The sequence below is a fragment of the Monopterus albus genome, unplaced genomic scaffold (assembly GCF_001952655.1).
Source record: "Monopterus albus unplaced genomic scaffold, M_albus_1.0 scaffold117.1, whole genome shotgun sequence".
NCBI classification, from domain to species: Eukaryota; Metazoa; Chordata; class Actinopteri; order Synbranchiformes; family Synbranchidae; genus Monopterus; species Monopterus albus.
In genome coordinates, this window is record NW_018127997.1 from 663,562 (window position 1) to 681,826 (window position 18,265).

Sequence of the window (18,265 nt, forward strand, 5' to 3'; positions counted from 1 at the left end):
TTGCATACATCTCAGCAACCATGAGGTGCAGCAGAAAGGTTCTATTGTCTATGGATTCAGTGGATGATGCTGAAGAGACTGATGTAGATCATAAACATTTTACAGCCATTTTGAATATTCTCCAAAATATTTTTTTTTTATTCTTATTGTACATATATGTCATTGTAGCCATAATGGATTACAATTACATTTTGTAATTACAGTATCTTGTTACATGTAACTACTTACTTTCTAATACTGTGAATATGAAACAGTAGATACATAAAGTAGTTTATAAATCCATTACTCATCATTGTCAATTTGCATTATGCTAACAATCCCAAATACACTGGTTTGATTATTTAATTAAACAAACTAAAGACTGAATTGTCATCTTTAGATATATTTAGATATGTGCTGTTTGTATACGCCACCATGGATAGAATTTGAGACAAAAGAGGACATCACTGAAAGAAACACAAAACATGTCACTGTCATTTTTAATAATGTATTACTTTACACTGATAGGATCATTATTTCTGCAACAAAACTCAATAACTGTAATTCAGTGCACTATACACATCCTTCATCTTGCAGTTATTAATTACATAGATGTGAACAACATGATTAGACACATATGTTGCCTGTAGTATTTCTGGAATGATATGGCATATTACTGAACATACATTGAAAATTTTACATGTACATTTACAGTGACATCCTCCCCTACCTATCAACACTGTTGTAAAATTGTTAACTGAGTTTGATTATTTTGGATAGTCAGCATGTAAAATCACAAACATTGTTGCGTTAATGTATGAAAATCCATGTCAGTCGGTATATTTGCTGGAAATGTTTCATGCTGTCAGGTCCAGATCCAAGAAAAAAGGGAGCACTTTGATTTACTCATCAAAGCTGATCGTTAGTTAGATTTGTGATAGCCACGTCATGGCCATTTTAATTTATGCTACTGTTGTGCTAATTTGGTTGCAATTGCACAATGGATTCAATGGTTATGGCTGTTTATATTGAAAAACCACACTTAAAAAAGTTAGGCAGCATATTTTAGGAGAGGACATTATGGCATAAACAGCAAAAGTTCATACATGAACAGATTTAGAACAAAATAAAAATAATGAGTGAATAACCACTGCTTTACAAACTAATTTTAAAGAGTTTTAAATGGTGGAAAAACTTGTTTAGTGGAAATAATTAGACCCATTCTGAATATTTCTTTCACCAAGAAATTATTGCTACCTCACAGTTTAGGGAATTATGAGGTTGAACATAAAGTGCTTTATGCAAATGATCACATTAGTGGTGCAGCCTGTGCCAAAATTTAGTCACAAACATATCAATGCAGTTGTCCCGACTAAACAGAAAAGTGATTAAATGAAACATATGAATTTACATTTTTGCTTCCCAAATCAAATTTGTTACAAGAGATGAATACTGGTCATGTTTAAATTGAATTTTGTCTTGTGGCCTTACTTCCACCTGAATCTCGTGCAGTGATCTCCATTGCAGGGATCCCAAACTATGTTCAGAGCAACTTACAGCAAGCAAGTGTTCACACTTAGTGGATCTGAGTGCTTAAATGTTTGAAATTTATCAAATGCTGGCACTTTTGATGGCATGGGTTGTGATGAAATCTGTTCCTACATTACTTTTCACTGTTGGTAGCATTCTGTTCATTTAATGTGAAAGACAGCATGTGACAATGACTTTGTGCAATAAGCATACTCTATACACCAGTTATTCTATGACTGACACTGCCTGGGTGTTGCTTCCCCCAGTCATTGATAATGTGTGATTGTACAGACAAGCTTGTTAAGTTTTTTGGAGATTACAGTCAGGGAATTAAATATTCAATATATTTATTGATCCTCAAACACAGGAATTATTTTTTGAATTTACCAATATGCTGAAAAATCTCAGATAGTGTGATTTTTATAACTCCATAAATATTAGGCTGCAGAGAAGATATGATGTTATTCCAGCTGATGTGTCATGTATGTAATGTGTCTTGAGTTGTGATAATACCAGCAACACATGATTTTAGGTGTCAGGTGGCCCAGTAGCAGTGTTCCATGATTGTGTCAGATTCAGTTATCAGGCAGCTGGAGAGGACAGCAACAGGTTGACAGAGCCGGCAAAACTAATCAGACTGGACAAAAATAAATGAAACAACATGTCTTCATTAGGCTCCGCTGCACATACAGTATATGCCATTCACATTTGTACTGTCTCTTCATTTTTCTCTTTGTCCTCTTCATACTTTTTTCTTTGACTCACCGTGGTTGCCCACAAGTGGAAAAACATGCATGCCAAGACCATCGGGTCAGATCTTCATGCCAAGCTTTGCTTTCTGTGGGAAGGACACATAATAGAAGTTAAGTGCATAAGACATGTCCATGAAATGCCACAAAACTGAATGAACATTTAGGCTAACTAATGTTTGGTCAAAGGATGGGTGACAATGGAAAATCTGACACACAGTACACAGTTTTAGAAAGTGTTGGGCCACCATATGCTGCCAGAACAGCTTTAATATATCTTGGTATTGATTTTACAAGTCTCTGGAGAGACACCATTTTTCTAAAAGATTTTCCTTCTTTTGGTGTAATGATGATGGTTGTGGAGAGAGCTATCTAACACATCAGTCCAAAATCTCCCATACGGGTTAAACTGGGTTGAGAACTGGTGACTAAGAAGGCAATACCATGTGATTCATACCTATCAAACCATTAAATGACCTCTTGCACCCTATAGATAAGGGCATTGTCATTGTTATCTACACCGCTTATCCTGAACCCAATCCCTGCTAACATTGGGTGAGAGGCGTGGTCCACCCTGGACAGGTCACCAGTCTATCACAGGGCTGACATGTACTGTAGATAAACAACCACACACACTCACACTCAATCATACAGGCAATTTAGAGTCACCAGTCAACTTAAGTTGCATGTCTTTGGAGTGTGGGAGGAACCCGGAGTACCCGGAGAGAACCCACGCAGGCACAGGGAGAACATGCAAAGCCCGCACAGAAAGGCCCTGTGTCGGGCTGAGCTTGAACCCGGAACCTTTTTTGCTGTGAAGCAACAATGTTAATCATCGCGTCACCATGCTGCCAGTGCACACAATGTCAAAATACTCAGTTACCTGAAGATGGAATCATCATTTCATTGTTTTACTGGCCCTGAAATACAACATCCCAACTTATTTTGGAATGTATTGCAGGCACCAGAATTGAAGTGAGTGTTTATTTTTAACAAAGAATAAAATTGATGAGGTATCACATCAAATAATGTGCTGCTGTGTTGTTTGTAAAACAGGACACAGATTATTTACAAATCACTGTTTTCATATTTAATTTTGATTTTACATACTGTCCCAACTTTTTTTAATTGGGGTTGTATGAATAATATATAAAAAATTCAAAATTTAGTACATTTTCTACAACAGCTTATTAGACTAAAATTTGAGTAAATACAATAAAAGCAGGCAGTTAGACTAATTATGTCACAATACAATCAGCCCGCGCAGGTGACACTGGGTCAGGAGCACATTCAGCGTAACGTTATGTTATCCATGAAGAGAAAATGTAAAAAACAGGTCAATTTGCTACGGTATTTCAAGTCACAGCAGGGCGAAGCTAGTCAGAAAACAGAAGCTAAACAGGCCAAGCTGGACCCAGTTAATAAAAAGGTCAATACCAGCCAGTCCAATGCTGAGGTCATGGATTTCCAAAAGACTGAAGCAAAGCACAAACATGACAGAGGATTACTGCCGTATGACTGTGTTATGGACTGTTTTAAATAAGGAAGGATAAGAGCATGTTCATTTAACATTACTGCATTATATAGTCTCTGGTGTACTTTGAATATGTTGTTGTAATATTCTGAATATAATGTAGTAAGGCCCCAGATATGATGTCACACTTGCTATTGAGTAAACAAGGTAGAGGCTGTAGTCTTCTAGTCCAGACTACTGCGAGTCTTCTTATGTGATTTATTTGGTCACTACAAACACACAACAAATACTGTTTTGCCTCCTGTAACAGACTGATGACCCCTCCAGGCTGTTTCTTGCCCATTGTCAGCTGTGTTGATTCCAGCCTCCCTGCGACCCTCTATAGCTAATGGATGGGTGTATTTTGAATGCAATAATTATTCAGTACTACAGTAATTCCCTATGAAATGCAGCACCCTCAAGTAAAATATATCCAAACTGTATTTAAGTACAGTAGTTGAGTAAATGTATTTAGTAATATTCCACCACTGCTGCAGGATTTTGACTCATTTACATTTTACAAACAGCAAAGATGGAATATCTTTGAAGAATATGGTAAATTATCTTCAGATATGTTTAATATAAATATTCCCCTGATATTGTATGGTGGAAAAAGTGGAATATAACCATTTTATGCTTCCCCATAAAACATAATGTACTAATGAGAAATTGTTGCCTATACGCGATTAGATAGGTTTGGTTAGATTGGCTAGGACTCCAAAATAAAGCTTTTAATAATTGTTAAAGTTTTTGTTCTTCATTCTATAAATTACCAGACTGATCTTCTGACCTTCGTGTTGCTAAAACCGCAAACACAGAAAACAAAGATTAACTTACGATGCCAGAGGCATGTTTAGGTTTGACACTGTAGGAAGCCTTCTCCTTGGCCTGACGGAAACACTCTTCTGCTGCTTTTAACCTGCACAACACAATGTTATGAAAACACATATTCAAGTGTCCTTTTTCACTGTAGTTTTGCCAAATTAACATTATAACATACTACATTTAACTGCTAGTAATTTTGCATTGAAGGCACTTTAGCTTATTTAAATGTAGAGCTTATCCCAATATTCTGAATTTCTATTAAGAGAAATAATGAAAGATATGTTATTCTAGCAGGTACCTCTCCTTGAGGATTATTTTGTTCTCCTTCTTCCACTGGTCCTTGAAGTCTGAGGAGAACTCATGCCAGACACAGAAGAAAGTGTTTGGTGAAACCTCTTTCTCTCCTCCCTTGGCCTTTACTGCGAAGAACACTGTGAGCTCAAGGAACCTGAAAGATTATAAAATCAAGTTTACTTATTGACATGCCATGTGTAACATAATATACAGCCAAGGGAATCGACCAAACTCTGCTTAATTTGAGAACAGGACAGGATACCTCCAGCCAGCCCTGTAGCCAGCTATGAGATACCTGAGATCTGGACCTCAGTCATTTTTTTCAAACTCAGGCTGATATTTTGTATTATATGTGTGTGAACATGTTTCTATTTTGTAAGTGAAAGTGTTTTGACATTGTTATAAATCCCCCTGTTAACATTAATGCATTTATGTAAATGTAAAAAAGTGCAAGCACATGCCAAAGCACTGACAAGAGTTTATAACACTTACAGACAAGATTTTACAACTTCAGAAAGTTGTCAGGCAGAATTGATTTATTCTTGTGTTACAATAAGCATAGGTAAATAATAAAAATACAAAGTAATCCATGCCATGTATTAACCAGTGCAGCACCTTGCCAGATAGAGTATCATGTCAGTGTTTTCATCCACACTGCACCACCAGAGTGGTCCCATTGAAATGAATGAGAGGTTTTACATGCAGGGCTTCAGCCTGACCTGTCACTCAAAATAAATGTGGCCAAAAATATGACTTTGTATCTCTACAGCTGCTTAGTTATGGAGCCAGGAGTTTTCAATGTGAGTGAAAATAAAAACTTGGCATAAAAAAAACCCTGAATTGAAAAAGATAACCCTGGCATGTGTTAGGTATTTTTAGTCCGATAGATATTGGTTAGGTACTTTATGTATTAGAAATGTTTAGTGGAGATAGGATGTCTAGTTAGACTGTTAAATGCTTAGGCATGCTTATGAGTTTCTACAGGGTACATCTGGTCAAGGATAACTAGAGAGAAGAGTTGATGACTGTCAGCAGACAGGGTGTTTAATATTATTATTATGACGTGTATAACTGTAGCCTTAGCCATAATATGTTCTTATGTTTAAGTCACGACATGTACTAGAGGTCGTGAGAATGTTTTTAGTTACACACCACTTAATCAACAGACACATACACATTGATTTGCTTCATGTTTTGACTACTGCTATGACCAGCTGCAAAGCTGGTAACAGAGACGTCTCGGTTGACGTTTCTGTGTAGTATGGGGCTAGCCCAACCGAGGGGATATAATGTATAGGCCTGGTGGGTTCAGGGTCTTTCATCTTACATCTGCCTGCGAGCAGTTTGGAGGTGCAAGATACCTGAGTGTGTAATGTTAATTTTACCTGTGATCCTTTGAATAAATCAGCAATGTTTTGAAGTTACTTGGACTGGCTCGTCTCTCAGAGTCCGTATGGTAAAAAGTACCGGGTACAACACATGGAAGCACTTGTTTTGAATATATTGTTATACTCTCATTGAAATGTTCTGAAAAAAAGCGGAACTGAAAAATAAATCTAATGATCTCATTTTCAATTTATATTCTTTTAATTCTGGTGTGTTTTTTACTGACAAACTTTTGAAGTTGTCAGTGGCTTTCAGTTGCAGTGTTCTGTCACTGTTTTGTAGTGGAGGGTAGGGCTTTGATGAGGGGGCCTAAGGATGATGTTCATAGTCTGGAGAGACATAGGGTAAATTGTACTTTCCTTAACGGCATCCATATCTGTGTGGACAACTAAATGTTGTGGACAGTGTCAAACAGGTTTTGAAAACTATCATTTTTAATATTGAGGCAATGCATTAGAGGAAAACTGTAATAATAATGTTAGGAGGACTAAGAGTGATACATAATAGTAACACCAGTTAGCAGAATATTCTTCTACTTTACTTTCACCTAATCCCAGGTTGTCATTGTTTGTACTTGCTCTGAATATAGTGCAGTAGCCATGCATGTAGCCAATGAGAAACCAGATCGTCATGGTTTTTGACTGTCGATATACAGTCTAGTCAATGACCACAAGAGTGTGCATTTATCTCGATTGATTGAATTCAGATTTTCTAATCCACAACTCTGGTTTTGGCTGAAGAACTAAAATATCTGGACAGGCTTAGCCGGTATTAAAAAATCCACTATTACTCATTTGATATGTAAAGCTCTTCTTGGTATTCACTGATACAGACAGACCACTTTAGTGAGATTTAGACAACTGAAAGAAACAGAAAAAGGAGGTTGTTCTTACAGTTTATGAGTGCTGCTGAGTTGAGCTTCCAGTTTCTCCAGTTCACTTTTAGCTACAAAAGGAAGAATAAATACAAATGCTCAAAACAAAAAACTTGAACATGACAAAGTACTCTTTTTGATAAATGATAAAGTTTGTTGTCAGCAGTTGCATTATTGCAAGCTAACATTGTTGCCACCTATCAAAATCAAGCTCACCGCCCCCTTTGCATCCCAGAGCACTTCCAGTGTAGAAAATCCCTTGTCTAGTGTTTTTCTTTTTGCACATGCTTTGACTTTTGTATCTGCTTTTTCTCTATGGCAAACCATGACACTGGCCACTGGGACAAATTAGCAGAAAAGCTCAATCACTGGCTGCTTCACAAGTCTCTTATAAGAACCACTGTTTCCCAGATTTGCATCTTTTCCTTGTGCTCACGTAAGATGTGAGGAAAAAAATGCCAGGAAAACATGCAAGAAGAGAGGACCTAAGAAAACACATTAACAACAGGAGACATTCTTTCCTCCTATCCTGCATCTGAAGCATAGAATCACCAACTGATTTCTGATAAAGAGGGATTTTGGTTCATAAAAAAACTTCTGTGAAGGATGGTCTTGTGTATTCTCACTCATGGCTCCTCCAGCAGCCTCCTGGCTCCTTGCTCCTCCGCTCTCAGAGTCTATATAAGGGACTCAGAACACTGTGGGTTGACCGGAATGACTTCCGAGTCAACTGAGGAGGACTTAGGACGTAGGAATGATCATATAAGAGACTTGGGATGCACCCACTGTGTGTGTCTTGATGCATTAATAGTTTTTTTCAGTAACCTTGTGTGAGAAAGTCCTCCATCTTGTCTTTGAAAGGCTGCAAGTCATCCTCCTCTGAAACCTTGCACACCTTTTCCACTTCTGATATACAAGCTGACAAAACAACAAAGAAAAAAGCGAGTCACACCAACAATTATAACTTGAAAATACAACATAACTAGTGTATAGTTATGAGTGTCTGCAATTTGCACAAAGTCTTGTGCCTGCAAGAACCTAAATGCAAAATCATTGCTTGAAATTTGAAAAATAGCAATTTACGTTCAGAAGCCATTTGATGATATGAGAGAGTATTTATCAAATGTATATGTGTTTGTCACATATGTTACCTCTGAGGTCCTTCCTGAGTCGAATCAGCTCTTTCTGAAAGTCTTCAAATTTCATCTGTGAAGCCTGGAACAAGTCATGCGGTTCAGGGAGAGGATAGACACATGTGTCCCTGCCAGCATCCTGGTGACAGAGAAACACACACACGTTTCTATTCCTCATGGGGACTTTAAATTAATCCTTACACGGATGTACATTTATTTCTTGGCTCCATTCCATTACCATAACCACTACCTGCCTAACATTTACCCCCTAACCCTCACCTGACCTAAACCGAACCTTAAAACAACTTGTCATTCTAAAATTCAGTGATTCACATGGCAGGGTCCAGAGTCACCACACTGCAAGTGTGTAAACTGGTTTCAGTCCCCATAATATGAGCAATGTGAGGCACGCACGCAGACATACATGTTTGTTTTTATTCCTTGTGGAAACTATAGACTGACATATAGTCATTTCTTGGAAACTTACCCTACCCATAGCCTCTACTTGTCAAACCCTAGCCCTTCCTCTAATCTTACCCTATCCTTAAACTAATTCATCACCTTAAAATTCTATGATTTCCATGGTGGATCCCAGCCTCTGGTCCCCCATGTGAGTGTGTATGCAGGTTTTGGTCCTCACAATGTGAGTAATAACAGGAAAATGCAAACACACACATACACAGCTGAAGTCAGAAGTTTACATACACCTCAGCCAAATACATTTAAACTCAGTTTTTCACAACTCCTGACATTTAATCCTATAAAGATTCCCTGTCTTAGGTCTGTTAGGATCATTACTATATTTTAAGAATGTGAAATGTCAGAATAACAGTAGAGAAAAAGAATGAAAATGATTTATTTCATTCCCAGTGAGTCAGAAGTTTACATGCACTCAGTATTTAGTAGCTTTGCCTTTAAATTGTTGAACTTGGGTCAAACGTTTCTGGAATTTTCCAGGCTGTTTAAAGGCACAGTCAACTGAGTGTATGTAAATTTCTGACCCACTGGAATTGTGATATAGTGAATTATAACTGAAATAATCCATCGGGAAACACCTGTTTATTGTTGTCATACATAAAGTACATGTCCTAACTGACTTGCCAAAATGAGAGTTTGTTAACATGACATCCATGGAGTGGTTAACAAAACAGTTTTAAGGACTTCAGCCTAAGTGTATGCAAGCCTTTTACTTCAACAGTAGGTATATATTTTAACATTAGTAATTAGGACAGTTAATAAACATCTGACATTGTTTTAAGATCATCACATGCATCACTGTTCAGTTTTCTGGCTGCCAGGCAAATAAATATGAAGTGTTAGAGCATTACAGCATTGTGATGCAATACCAGAGTAATGTGAAAATATAGTAATGAAGAAGAAATTACACACAGAGAGAACACCTGTTATATATGTATAATAAACAGAGCGGATGGATACATCAGGGAGGGAGAAAAGTAAAGCACCAAAAAGGAAAAATGTAAATGAGTAACAGTATGTGAGGAAATCTGACAGGAAAACAACTTACCTCATCAAAGTGTCTGAGGTAGTACGCAACAATGTAAGACAGAAGACTTTTTGTGCTGTCCTACAGTTCATGTGCAGAGAAAAGAAAGAAACGTAAGTTTACAAGAGCAGAGAAGTCAGTTTCAGGAATATGATCTTCCTTACAGGTATTTCTCATGATTTACAAGTTTCATTTCCAGTAACAAAATTTAAATAGCATCTCTGGCCAAAGGCCATGGGCTAACAGAAAAAGCAAATTCAATGTTTAAAATAAATAAAATGGACAATTGCAGTTTCATCCTTGTTGGCTCAATTCACCCACAGTCTGCAGCTCATTTTGTTTCAATTCAGCCTCTGCTGCAAGATTATAGCGACCACTCTGGCTCCGTGCACAACACTGTTTCAAAGGGCAAAACTACTTACTCCTCTTTGTACGTCTTTTAAATGTATTCCTGAAGTCTCCTATTGTGCACAAAATGCAAATCCTAGGATTTTAAAATCAAATTGTTGTTATCAATATCTGCTCTACAACAATTTTCAAACAGTAACTGAATAACAGATGACATGGTGAGATGTCACACCAATGTTCTATTTTAGGGTTATTCATGCAGTTATAAACATTTAAAAACTTGTGTTCACCCTGTTATGCTAAATAAATCATGTGCTGTGAGCCAGGGATGGGCACTTAAGCTGGGGACTTGTACTTGATACCCACATTAACAGACTTTTGACTCAACTTGTACATAAGTGACTTCAGACTTGACTCGGACTTGTGACTAGTGACTCATGAACAGTTTTTCTGTCAAGTTAGTAAACAATATTAAAGCCAAATGCATGACCCAGATACACAGCTAAGAAATGAAAACTATTTATTGCAGAAGTATTGCACATAAATATTCACTATAGACACTGTTTTGGGGTTTGGAGCGGGGCATTATTTCACCCCATTTCATATCTGGCTGCTACTGATTCGCTGCATTGGTTGCATCTGTGCCTCATCACCATTGCCTATTTAACCTGTCTGCTCTCATCTCTCAGTGCCAGAAAGTCACTTGCAGACAGTAGTGCTTTCCAGCCATCTCCTGTCTCTGTTACCTGAAGACACAGTACATCCTATCTGTTGACTATCTGCTCACCTACATCCTTGCTGTTCAGTCACTTTATGGTTTTGACCACACATTGTCTAGGAAATTGTTTTTGAACTGTCCGTGCCTCTGTCCTGTCTTGTTTTTTTGTTTGTTTTATTTTTTTACAGAGCTCAGTTTTCATTTTTGCTAGGGGGAGAAATCTCTTTTTGAACTCTTTGGTACACCTGCATACGTTTTTGTTATACTTGGCCCGAGTCATTTTCCATTTATGCTAACCTAGAAGTTCTGTCAGTGTGACGTCAATGGCCCAGTGTTTTTGTGTTGGCCTCATCTCCTCTCACTTTGAATTCACTTAGAAATGGCCCTGTATTATTTCCTCACTTTTGTTTATTTTCTCCCTGCAAAGGGTGTGTATTCACCTACCCAGTGTCCTGTGGTCAGCTGTATAACCTGGAGCATTACTTACCTCCTGCCAGGTCACCTGTTAAGCTCTCAGTGCTTTTTACATCCAGCCCGTCAACCTGTAAAGAATCCCTACACTCAGACCTGTGTACTCACCTCTGCTACTCCTCTGGTGATTATGTCTGGTATCTGCAATATCCTGGGCTCACTGCCATCTTGCCCATCTGTGAAAAGAAGCTGCTTACTCACCTGTGCATTTCTTGTTGCATTCTCTCTGTTCCTGCTATCTAACAGTCCTGCCTCAAGCGGTCCTGTATGGTTAAGGCACTTCACCAACCTGGCCATCAGACCCGCCCTCTGCACTGTTTCAGCCAGCCAGCCAGCCAGCCAGCCAAAAGGTCTCCCCTGTTATGTGTCCAACCATCAGATTACACAGTTGACAGAAGCAGACCAACCTGTTTTCACTCACCTCCATTCCAGCAGCACTGCAGAGATTCCACCTGAGCAACATATTGTTGCTACTTCACACATTAAAACCTTTATACTGTTATCCAGGCTTCAGTGTCATATTTTTTGGGCCTTACAAACCTGATATCTAACACACTCAATAGTCTGACCGCATTGAAGAAAAAGTCTCTGGTCCTGCAAGCAGCAGCAATTATATAGTGTAAGTTACAGCTGCATCCACTGTGCAGACTGCATGGGGATCTCTGGCTTATTTGAATGTAACTTCATAAACATTTCACTGTTTTTAAAATAATACAATGATATTGTAGTGAGTGAGTTTATGGTGAAACTCACTGCAGTCCGCTATAGCCAGTGGGCATTGCCCACTTTTATCTCCACCTACAGCTGCTTTCAGAGCTGATTAAATGTCATGCAAAAACAGACATCAAGTCTTTGTAAAACCTGTTTGAAGAAACTCACTAACCAGTGACAGCAGCATACAGTGAGGTAAGACTGACTTTACCTACAGCCTAGCATCATTGGTCAGTATTTCAGCAGGGTATTTATTTATCTTGGCTCATGAGCTGCTTTCATGTGTTATTTTGTGCACCTATGTGTATTTTTTATATTGATTTGGATTCATAAAACACTGTACTGCCGATCACCTCTGACTGCATCCTGTATGGAAGGACAGTGCATTCTGACGTCCTCCAGCACTGTTTGACCTTATTCATGTCTATAGCCACATGCCGAGGACTAGTTTATCTTATTTAAAATGAATCTTTTAAATTATCATCCATTTAATAATAGAAATAATTTCACAAATTCAGTGAATTATTGCAGACCAGGTGTAGAATTATGTTGGTTTAGCTGTTAAAATGCATTTTTGTGCCTGTTCTCATGCTTCCCATCTTATATACTGTCAGGAAAACTGGAAATACACCTGTGACAGTGATGAGGTGGTGTGAGTAGGTGTTATTATCTAATTAATTGCATTGCACTGCCCAATCTGCATACACATGCCCTCAGCTGCGTCTCTCCTCTCACCGCCACATAAATGGCAGAAAAATACCAAACACACCAATGCACAAAGTAGATGTGCAACCAAGGGAAACTGCATTAGAACTGCAATTGAAGTGAAGTAGAAATTGTCCTGGCAGGAAAAACAGGAGTTTACTTGTGACAACACCCAGCTCAACACCTCAAAAGTATCTAAACCAACTGAGATAAAACTATATCCAGCTAAAAAAGCTTTTTGGCGTAATGTTTCTGCGTTTCCATTCTTTTATGTAGGAAAATCATCCTAGAGTCTGTATTGAAAGAACTGATCTCCATTGCCCCAGCATGCTTGCAACAAATGATTCAATGACTGCAGCAATACAACTTTGAGATTCAGCATTGTCCTGGGAAAGACATCTGTGTAACAGACAGACTGTCCCTAATGCTGCTGCAGGGCTATGACAGGACTACGGCACCAATGAGCAGAAAGGTTACTAACATTAAAATAGTAAAAGACGTCCAACTCACCCTGCTAAAGCAAACAGTGCAGTCAGGATGGTGAGAGTAGAGGAAGAAATGTCCTCCCGCCATCCTACACTACTGGAACTTCAGAGACCACACAGTATAATGGCATATTGTTCAAAGGAGACAAAACTGTACTGCCCTGGGCTCTCAGGAACAACATGTTGGAGGCATCCACTCTAGGCACATTGGCATTAAAATGAGCAAGCTAAAAGCAGGAGATGTGTTTTTCTGACCTAGCATTGGAAAGGCTGTTACTTTCACAGTTGAAAATTGTTCCACATGTCAAGGAAATACAAAAACATTACACTGTTCTGTACCATATGCATACTTTGTTGCTCTGTAACAACATTATCTGATTTCTTCCTTTGCTCCCATCATATTTACCAGGTACAGCTACAGGCCCACGAATGCAATCATGGGTTTGGGGCAGTTGCTGAAAAGACTGATGTTGTATCACACAGCAGCAAGATGTGGCAACTATAAAATGTAACTCTGGTTTGTAATAGGCTATTGCACAGAAATCTTTTTTTAACAGGAGGACAGTCTCTACAAAAACTATAATCAGATGTTAACACATCATATTTACATAGCACAAACCATGAAAGGCTGTAAAATGAGGTTCCAGGTGGAAGAACATAATTTGAATATCTTTCATTTTAGTTCATTTCAAAATCTTTCCCTCATTACTCACGCTGCTCTTGACATCTTTGAGTTTTGGCAGGATGTCGAGGCTGAAGCCATCAGCTTGGCCTCTGGTTCGATTACTGCCATTCATGAAGTTACCAAAGGCCAGAACCAGACCCAAAACCCGCTTCACTGTCTGACTGTCCTGCAACACCTGCAGAGGAAATGAAAGTTTGTTTCTTTAAACAAAGTGTAGAGAAAGTGAGGTTAGAAAACAAAGGAAACACAACAGGGAAAAAAGACATACTTTAAATGGTCATAAATATTGACTCACATTGCATGCCCGGTGCAGTGTGTCCAGTTTCCTTGTTATGGATGATATGCACTCACAGAAGCTGGACTGGAAGAGGATGCAAAAGACTCGGCTAGAGAAGTTAGGGATCAAAGAGAGCTGATAGAGAAACCTGCAACAAATGATAAACACAGGCCACTTTAACTTACATCTCCTGTCATCTCTGTGCTGACTCTTTCTTTACACTCTTTACAGAGACAGATTTTTCAGTATGTTTGCTTATTAGTTTTTACATGTCAGATGAAAAACTCACTGCTCAGGTTTGTCCAGAAGTTTAGCATTCTCTTTGTCTTTCGTGGACTTGATGTGCTTTTCAATCTTGTCCAGCTCCTCCTGCTGTGCCCTCTGTCAGAAACACACAAGACAATGTCCAGCTCTGTCCTAACACACAATTCACTATAGCAAACCACTCCCAACCTTTTTTCCTTGAAGCCCCCTGTATTTGTATGTAAGAAAAGCTGAGCCTCCTCCCCCGATTTTAGCTGCGGCTGTATGTGTGTGTGGGTGGGGGTGGGGATTTCTCTGCCTGTCCTAAATCCAATCCACTAAGTTCTAAGTATGGATTCTGTGCTCTGCTTGTTCAACAGCTGTTTCATAAACTGCTCATACAGTCTCTGCACTGCTTGTTAGTTTCTAGCAGTGGAAATGCAGCTTAAGAGAGGGAGCAAGCAATGGTAGAGCGCAGTAGAGTGTGAATTGAGAAATTAAGTATTGTTTTCTGATTGTTTCTGATCAATTATGTTCCATACTTCCTCACAACCCTGCAGGAAGGACTGCAAGACTGTGGAAAGTGCATGTTGCTCACATTTTCATACAGGGCCTGCAGGGTTTCCAGGTCCACTACTGTGTTGTCCAAGTTCAGGATGGCTAAGAGAGAGAGAGAGAGAGAGAGAAAGATTTTATGAATTAAATAAACCATAAAGACATTATTAAGTTATCAGATAGAAAAGGAAAAACATAATATAAACATGGTGACTATGTCATGAACTCCAGCTCCACTTCCGGTAACTGGCTCTTATTTTTACCTGACACGTCCTGTTCCACCCTACCCTCACTCCTGGTCACTTTACTTTCATTACACCAATCATCCTCACCTGTGCCGATTGACTACACCTGTGCTTGCCCTTTTATAAGCAGTTTCATCCCTCAGAGAAGTTACCAGATTCTCCTGACTGTGTGTTTGACTCTCCAGCCTTTCTAAACCTGAGATCTATTGCGCTGTTGTAACAAGACCAGACCTTTGGCTTGAACCTTGATTACACCTTGCCCTCACAAGACTGTGAGTACCCCCAGACCCTTGGAACTGAATCTCGACTACGTCTCAGCCTTGCCCCTGAAGAAACGTGAACTTAATTCTAACCTGTTGGACTGAAATCTTGACTTCTCTGCTGGCCTGCCTTGTAATGCTGTGTGCCCCAGTTTCTGCCTCTCTGGATTACTGAACACTCTCTGCTACTAAACCAAGAGTCCTGCTTGTGGAGGAGGAAGTGTTTTTCTTTCCATGCTGACTGTCTCCGGGCCTTGTCGGAGCAACACCACTACCAGCACTCGCCTCTCTCCAGCTCATTTATTATTTTTATTAAAGACTCTTACACCCTACAATACTGGCCTTTTAATTGGGTTCTTCTCTATTAACAGTGGCTAGTTCTCACACCACTCTGACAGTCTATTTCTAAAGCTTTCCAAAAAAAAAAAAAAAAAAAAAAACTTTTATCTGAGCAAAGCAATGAAAACTACAAAAAGTAATTCCTGAAGAAATTGCACTGGGAGAGCTGATATGCTGCCAAAAAGACGCTGATCACTGAGAAGAAATGTTGGTGCATTTAAAAGTATAAAAGTGGAGAAAAAAAAAAAAAAACTGACAAAGAAAATTACAAAAGAACCAGAAGACAAAAGCAGAAAAGTTGAAAGGAAACAAAGTAGCAAGGAAGGATGGAAGTAAAGAAAAAATAAAGGAATATATAAGTCAAGGATGGAGGGCAGAGGATGAAGAAAAGAAATGGGATGAAAGAAAGGAGGCAGCAGGTATAGGAGGGAAGGAATAAAGAATAAAAATATTGTACATTGAGTCTTTTCCTTGATCTTAGCCCAACCATGTAAGATGCAAAGACAAAGTGCAGGGGGAGAGGGCTGAGAAAGCACACTTCAACTGCCGTGAGACCTCCTTTCCTTCAATAAAGGGCCAAATTGATCTCTAACAGATTTCTGCAAAGGATGTACTCATGTATCCTCAGTTATAAGTCCTCCAAGTAGTCTCATTGCTCCTCAGTCCTCAGAGCAGGAATAAAAGTTCTGGACTGGAATGACTGGGTCGAGCGAGGCTCGAGGACCAATGATAAAACAAGGGAATTGGGATTCACCTACTGATACCCTATGTAGAAGATGTTCCATAAAATGAAGGATTTATCATGAGTTACAAACACCTGGCGTTCAAACAGGCTGTTATCTGATTTAGTTTGATATATTTATAAATGGAAATCAGGAATGACAATACTGCCTGCATGAAATTTCAAGGTTTGTGTATGTTTGAGGGGAGGACTATACACACAAAACGTGCACAGCAGAACAGACAGAAATGTGTGTCTTGGCTGCATTCACTGAATATCCTTCCTACATGGTTGTGCAGATGTGTGACTGTGCTTATTTGTGCTTTAATTCAGTTCAGTTTTATTTGTATAGTGCCAATTCACAACAACAATAATCTCAGGGCACTTTTCATTGTAAGGTGTGGATGTTACACTATTATAAGGAAAACCCATCAAATCCCCCTTGAGCAAGCACTTGGCAACAACAGAGAGGAAAACTCCCTTTGTTAGAAGAACCCTCCAACAGACCCGGGCTGTTGGAGTATGGCTTTCTGCCTCAACAAGATGGGGTGAGTAGATAGAGGAGAGAGAGAGAGAGAGAGAGAGAAAAGCATCAGGATACACCAAAACAAACAAACAGACAGACAGAACCCGGACAGGTTAACGTGGTCGGTGACTGCTGATCAGAAATGAACAGCTCTGGAGACCACATTGTACAGTTTACAAAGCAAAAATAAAACCTGCTCCTTTTACAAGGCAAGCACGAAATGCTTTGTTTTAGTTTGATACATACACTAAGTGCACTCACTATTTTTAACATACGAGTCCACCTACTGACTAAAAAACAACGACAAAAAAAGAACTAACAAATGAAAGAAAATGAAAACAAATTAAATGAGCTCAAGGAAAACAGTGCTTTGTTTTAGTATGTGTTAAGAACATCCCAAGAACATCCAATTTTTTTTAATAGATCAGATGGTTTCTGATCAGGTTCATTAACTGCTGGCTGTCCCTGGCAGGCTAGTGGTTAAGGCACAGCGCTCTCACTGCTGCAGCCCGGGTTTGGATCAGGGTTACGTCAGGAAGGGCATCCGGCGTAAAACACGTGCCAAATGTCAACATGCGAGTCGTCAGTGTGACGATTTGCTGTGGCGACCCCTGAACGAGAAAAGCCGAAAGTAACTTTCTAACTGTTTGTCCACCTATTCCTTTCTTTGTTATGTATGAATAATGTGCATTTAGTTTACTGGTGGTAACATTAATTATACACATTTCATTTAAATGTGCTTGTTAAGTATGCCATTCACACGTCACACTAAAACGCCTCACCCGGCAGTCAGGTTAGGATAAGGTTAGCTCCAGGTTTAGGGGAAATGTCTTGACGAGGGAACAGATTTCAACAAGAGAGATACAAGAGTAGCTACAGTTTCACTTGAGACCAGGCAGGTGTAGTAAGACTCGTGAAATGCTGTCACATGTGAGCGTGTGAATGGTAGCATATTGTATAATGTTAAAATTGTAATACTGCTAATAATCTCCATTTTTATTAAATGTATCAGTAATCACATTACACCCTTTTTCTCTGTAACGTTAAGGGAAAATAGTTACCCTTGTATTTGTATCCTAAATAGAAATGCCATTCCGTGTATTCCATTACTCCCCAAACCTGCTAATGTACCGTATATACAGCACGTGCATCATAAGAGGATTGGGGGGGGGGGGGGGGGGGGGGGGGG

General features: G+C 39.1%; 1 protein-coding gene across 1 annotated transcript in view; it reads right to left on the reverse strand.

Moving 5' to 3' along the window:
• Positions 1-205: 205 nt before the first annotated feature.
• Positions 206-18,265, reverse strand: part of fmn2b (formin 2b) — a 37,384-nt gene continuing 19,324 nt past the window's right edge. The window contains exons 7-18 of the mRNA XM_020611733.1: positions 15,029-15,136; positions 14,477-14,568; positions 14,206-14,335; positions 13,939-14,085; positions 9,809-9,868; positions 8,302-8,422; positions 7,976-8,068; positions 7,170-7,221; positions 4,895-5,044; positions 4,609-4,690; positions 2,275-2,347; positions 206-2,146 (exon numbers count right to left, since the gene is read on the reverse strand). Of these exons, the coding sequence (XP_020467389.1) occupies positions 2,321-2,347; positions 4,609-4,690; positions 4,895-5,044; positions 7,170-7,221; positions 7,976-8,068; positions 8,302-8,422; positions 9,809-9,868; positions 13,939-14,085; positions 14,206-14,335; positions 14,477-14,568; positions 15,029-15,136 (1,062 nt within the window). The 3' untranslated portion in view covers positions 206-2,146; positions 2,275-2,320. The remainder of the gene's footprint in view (positions 2,147-2,274; positions 2,348-4,608; positions 4,691-4,894; positions 5,045-7,169; positions 7,222-7,975; positions 8,069-8,301; positions 8,423-9,808; positions 9,869-13,938; positions 14,086-14,205; positions 14,336-14,476; positions 14,569-15,028; positions 15,137-18,265) is intronic.